Source organism: Scyliorhinus canicula, chromosome 9 (assembly GCF_902713615.1).
Source record: "Scyliorhinus canicula chromosome 9, sScyCan1.1, whole genome shotgun sequence".
NCBI classification, from domain to species: Eukaryota; Metazoa; Chordata; class Chondrichthyes; order Carcharhiniformes; family Scyliorhinidae; genus Scyliorhinus; species Scyliorhinus canicula.
The window spans coordinates 142,185,785-142,191,854 of NC_052154.1; the positions used below are offsets into that span (position 1 = coordinate 142,185,785).

At 44.2% G+C, this 6,070-nt stretch overlaps 1 protein-coding gene across 2 annotated transcripts in view; it reads left to right on the forward strand.

Annotated features, from left to right (window-relative positions):
• The window catches only part of ush1c (Usher syndrome 1C), a 352,756-nt gene extending 349,696 nt beyond the window's left edge, over positions 1 to 3,060 (forward strand). For both annotated transcript variants that reach the window (XM_038807794.1, XM_038807795.1), the window contains exon 21: positions 798 to 3,060. In XM_038807794.1, the coding sequence (XP_038663722.1) occupies positions 798 to 810 (13 nt within the window). In that variant the 3' untranslated portion in view covers positions 811 to 3,060. The remainder of the gene's footprint in view (positions 1 to 797) is intronic.
• Positions 3,061 to 6,070: the final 3,010 nt, after the last annotated feature.

Here is a 6,070-nt window from a genome sequence, read left to right on the forward strand (position 1 = left end):
TGTACCAAGGTACAGTGAAAAGTATTTTTCTGCGAGCAGCTCAACTGATCATTAAGTACATGAAAAGAAAAGGAAATTAAAGAAAATACATAATAGGGCAACACAAGGTACACAATGTAACTGCATAACACCGGCATCAGGTGAAGCATACAGGGATGTAGTGTTAATGAGGTCAGTCCATTAGAGGGCCGTTTAAGAGTCTGGGGCGAAATTCTCCCCTACCCAGCGGGGCGGGGAGTCCCGGCGTAGCGGAGTGGCGCCAACCACTCCGGCGTCGGGCCTCCCCAAAGGTGCGGAATTCTCCGCACCTTTAGGGGCTAGGCCCGCGCCGGAGTGGCTCCCACTCCGCCGACCGACGCAAATGGCCTTTGGCGCTATGCCGCCCGGCGTCGGGGCTGGCCGAAAGACCTTCGCCGGTCGGGGTGAGTCCGCGCATGCGCCAGAACGTCAACGGCCGCTGACATCAGCACCGGCGCATGCGCGGTGGAGGGGGTCTCTTCCGCCTCCGCCATGGCGGAGGCCGTGGCGGCGGAAGAAAAAGAGTGCCCCCACGGCACAGGCCCGCCCGCCGATCGGTGGGCCCCGATCGCTGGCCAGGCCACCGTGGGGGCACCCCCCGGGGTCCGATTGTTACTGACTTGTTACAGTTTACATTTGCTGAACTTCGTGATGGTATATTTTTCTGACCTATTGATAATTTTGGAATTAATTTGAGGCTAGATTAAATGTTAATTTGTAAGGAAACCAAAACAGGAGTTGAAAATTTCAATTAATTTAACACTTTTTTTTCTTTATAGGACATTCTTTTGACAATGAAGAGAGATACGTGACATCATAACGACCAATCCTCTCAGATACAAACCATTCCCATGAAGGCCAATATATGGAAATAAAAATTAAGAAAGCAAATCAAATTAATTAACCATAACGTAATAAGGGTAAAAGATGCAACTATTGTTACAAGTAATAAATATAAATTTAAAATATTTTTCTCCAAATGGAATTAACGGGAACATTTGTGATTTTTCATGTACTTGTGTCAAATTAGTTTTGATTTGAAATCATAATGGAAAGCGCAGGCAAGAGTAATCTGACATACATTTTCAAAGAAATCGTTACTAAAATGCACAAAAGTGCTTAAAGCTGAATTAAGTGAACTAATATGAGCAAAAATGTATACTAAACCTCATAAGGCTGTTATGATAAGGTTTGATTGTAGTATCATAACGTTGCTCCAGATTTGTATGTCTCTGATGTTGTTTTGCTGCCAGAATTATGACTTGTATGATTAACTGGTTGAACCACTCGAAGGTTCGATGTAGCGATGTGCACCAATTAAGCTTTCTGCTTTTGTCTAATATTGAAAGCCAATGTACCAGGTAAGAAAAACACAGTCGAGGTCCAGAAATGAACCCTCACTTCAAAGCCAGAGCAGTAAAGCTGCTGTTGTTTGATGAGAATAAGCTCCAGTGAACTGAGTGCCTTTAACAATGCTTTTCAAATGGAACCATCAATGATGACAATATTCTAGTGCTATTGTTGAAAGTGGCTCATTAACACACTGAAAGTAGGAACTGAGATGGGGAAGGTTCTTGTGCGAGAAGACTTCAGGTGGGAAACGAGAGGTTCATGGTCACACTCTCTGCAACTTGCTCATCATCTCAAATAGCAAAATGACTGTGTGCTGGGAATCGAGAAGGAACACACGGCTGAAAGCTGACCTCACCCTCAGTGTTCCTCACAGTTAACCCCCTCATGCAGAAAACCATCTCCTATATCAGGAGAAGTAGGTGTCCTTGTCTTCTGCCAGCTCTGCTCTGTTCCCTTCTATTATGTGCCTCCTTGCCCTTCAGTAGAGAGGACAAAATGTCAATTTCTGTGCTGCACTGTGATTGGGTGATGTGCCTGACATAGCTGAATAGCTGAAGGTTTGCAAAGTTAGGGAGAAGTGGGCGTGAGCCTGGCAGCATTAAGATGTAAAGTAAGTATATATTATGTGCAAGCCTTGAGTGCTAGGTCATGCTGCTGGGTGAGTGATTGGGTGTGCTGCCTTAAGTAGTATAAGAGGCTAGTGTTGTGAGAGGTAGGAGATATCATGTGAAGATGCACTCACTGACATTGACCACCCGCATGAAATCAATAGACATCTTGGGATTCAGACTATGGGAGTTGGCCTTCTTCACCATCTGCTTCCACTTCCTTTGACAGGTAAGCCCTGAGAGTCTCCTGGCCTCCTGCTGGGCCTTGTGTCCCTCTGCCTTCCCACCTGGATCACTAATGCTTCCAGTGTGCCATCCCTCAACCTAGATCCTTCTGTGCGACCTGGTGTTAAATCTGTAGAATTTCTGTTGCAGCAATCTTTTTTTTAACATCTTCCCTTCAAGAGACAGCCGACCTTTAAGAAAAAGCGCGTTGCTCTTGCCACAGGATGTGTAGCTATTCGGCCAGTGTCTCCTATTATGTGCAGGCATTTCTGGCAGTGTTCAGATGAATGAATGCTGGAGACACCGGAACTGCACAACAATCATTCAGCTGAGATGCAGAGATTAATTTGGTGTCTTACACACCTCCATCTGAATAGCTGTCTGCACACTGCAAGTCGCAGCTCCTGCATCCAAAATTTGGTGCTGGTGAATTTGTAAGCCACACTTGCCAATGATACGAGTCCACATGACAATGGAACTTGATAAATCTAGACATATTTACCAACGCTAGCCACTGTCATTTCTAAAAATGCAGCCCGTCAGTTTTTCTGAAGTTCTTTCAGTGATTTTTGATCATTTACAGCTTTTATTTTTGTACAAGTATGTGACATGAAAATTAGGCTGAGCAACAATGTACATCAGTATAGAAGATTGTAATGTATTCATTTAATTATGGTGATGACTGCTGAATCACCTGCACACAAACATTAGGTGGGTGTATTTCTAATAAAGTCTGCGTTGGTTAACAACTCTTAGATTAAAAGAAAGTTTTCTGAGTGCACAAAAAGCAAATAGATTTAGTTATTTCTTGTTCTTCACACAAAGTACGTTGGTATTAAAGCTGCATTGATCCAAATTTCTGATCAGAAATTTTTTTAATTAAACCTCTGACACCATTGGAGTCAAATTTACATTTGCATATGCTTAAATACATGGTAACCTTTTTAAAAAACGTTTACCCAATTTTTTTTTCCAATTAAGGGGCAATTTATTGTGGCCAATCCACCTACTCTGCACATCTTTGGGTTGTGGGGGTGGGACCCACGCAGATATGGGAAAAATGTACAAACTCCACACGAACAGTGACCAGCGGCCGGGATCGAATCCGGGTCCTTGGCGACGTGAGACAGCAGTGCTAAGCACTATGCCACCGTTCCCCCCAAAAACATGGTAACCTAATGTTTCTAGAATTGATTTCAACCTCAAAACCCTGAAGAAAACATCACCATTCACAAGCTTTTAAGATTGCAAGAGTACTTCTACTGTTCAGCTGTTCTAAATCAAAACTGTAATGCTCAACTTATCATTAGGATTATTTACATTATCCATAACTTGGATGTATGCAGATCATGAAATTGAACTGCTCCAAAACTCTACCTTCTAGGACATTTACCAGCTTCACAAATATATTTGATGAAACATTTTTCTGCATGCATGTTTACTTAGCGGATACATTAGGTATCACTGACACAAATGCATTAGGCTTTAGTCTATACTGCCATTTTTATGTTCAACAAGTTGGGCAGCATGGCAGCACAAGTGGATAGCACTGTGGCTTCACAGCGCCAGGGTCCCATGTTCAATTCCCCGCTGGGTCACTGTCTGTGCGGAGTCTGCATGTTCTCCCCGTGCCTGCGTGGGTTTCCTCCGGGTGCTCCGGTTTCCTCCCACAGTCCAAAGACGTGCAGGTTAGGTGGACTGGCCATGATAAATTGCCCTTAGTGACCAAAAAGGTTTGGAGGGGTTATTGGGTTACAGGGATAGGGTGGAAGTGAAGGCTGAAGTGGGTCGGTGCAGACTTGATGGGCCGAATGGCCTCCTTCTGCACTGTATGTTCTATGTTCAATGTTCGCCAAATGCTTTGATTGCTTAATACATGGAAGTAACCCCATATTCAAAGACTGTTATCATATCAGGAATGGCAATTTTCAGGGTGGCACGGTGCACAGTGGTTAGCATTGCTGCCTCACGGCGCCGAGGTCCCAGGTTCGATCCCGGCTCTGGATCACTGTCTGTGTGGAGTTTGCACATTCTCCCTGTGTTTGCGAGGGTTTCTCCCCCACAACCCAAAGATGTGCAGGGTAGGTGGATTGGCCAGGCTAAATTGCCCCTTAATTGGAAAAAATGAATTGGATACTCTAAAAAATTTTTAAAAGGTATGGCAATTTTCCAACTCTATCATGAAGTCACTTTTGTCTACTTCTCTACATCCAAATAGGCAGATGAAAATGTTATGAGGAGAACATAAAAATACATGCTACAGGTTTATATGAACTAGCCAAGAAGGAATAACTGCAAAACATTGTAATATTATCACACATCTCCCATTTGATCTTGGGTAAACAATCAATAAATTGTTCCATGGCAGCTTTCCCAAGGCTACAGAATTTCAAAAGGATGTATCCCATTTTTGATTTATCAGTCGCATCAGTGGTAAGAGGCATTCATGAGTCCATTAAATGATTATTTGGATGGAAACAATCTGCAGGGGTCCAGGGAAAAGCAGGAGAATGACACCAAGTCATAATGCTCATTTGGAGAGCCAGTGCATACATGATGGGCCAAATGGCTTATTGTATGCCATAACAATTCTGTTATTCCTTATGACTGGTGAAAGATTCTACATTATCTTCTACTGGGATGGGATTTTTAACATACCCATCACGATATTGAGCAACTTCTGAGCAACCCCTTCATCATTTCCCTGCTTTCTCCAGTTACCTTTTGTGGTAACATGTCCCATCATCATCATCAGGTATGCTATGGGATTTCTTATTTGAATGATGTGTTCTAATACAAGTTAAGAGGAACCGCTAATGAACTTCACTGTTGTTGAATTGAGAATTAATTCTTCCTTTAGTTCTGATGTCACAATTCACAGCCTGGTCCAATACCAACTCAGCCCACTCCTGGCTGAAAGAATTATTGTTTCAAGTAACTGGATAATTTCCCAAGTAATAATAATACACTTACTGTGTCACACAATGCTTATGAGCAACACAGCCTATTGCCCTTTGTTTTTGTGACTCATCAAAGATGTTTAAATGGCATAATTGAGGCTGACTTTTCCTAATCAGCTGTGAGCCTGAGGCGGTAAGAATACAAATACCAGGAATTTTCTCAAAGCTGCTCCCAATTCAGCACAAATTTACGGAAACCAAGCAATAAAACATGATGTTTTGTCAGTGGAGCGAGAGCAGCTCCGAGGAAATTACTGTCTCAAGTTAATCTGAGACATTGATAGTAATTCAGCACTTAAGGAAGAATTTTATATCATAGATCATTATTATTGGCATTTTCGGAATAATCAATTGTAATTACTGTAGCAGATGATCTGCAGTACAGTCTTTTTTGAACCTGGGTTGCAATATATTTACTGAGATATTGGCAGCAAAGTCAGACTCTGGTCCATAAAATACCTGGGGCTGGATTCTCCAATTCTGAGACTACGCGCTGACGGCGGCGTGGGAACGGTGGTGTTTTACAACCGATGAAACAGCGCTAAATGGCCACTGATCCCCCGTCTGGTGGGGGGCTAGCAAGAACGCAGCGTAGAGCCCCCGGTTCTAACTGCGGATATGGTCGGAGAATTCCGGGTCCGTGGCCGCGCATGCGCACGGCAACGGCCTGCAGCGGCTGGGCCGTGCAACATGGCGCCAGCCGCGCGAGGACCCAGCCTGCCAAATAGTGAGCCCCTTTGGCCAGACTCATCACCCCCGTACCACCCCCCCCCCCACCAGTGCCCCCATCCCCCGCCAAAGCCACCTTGCCCGCAGAGCGGCTACCCCCCAACTGTGACGGCGCTGGAATCAGTCCACAGCCGCCAACCCATGTTCCCGAAAAAAATAGGATGAGTGACCCACGCT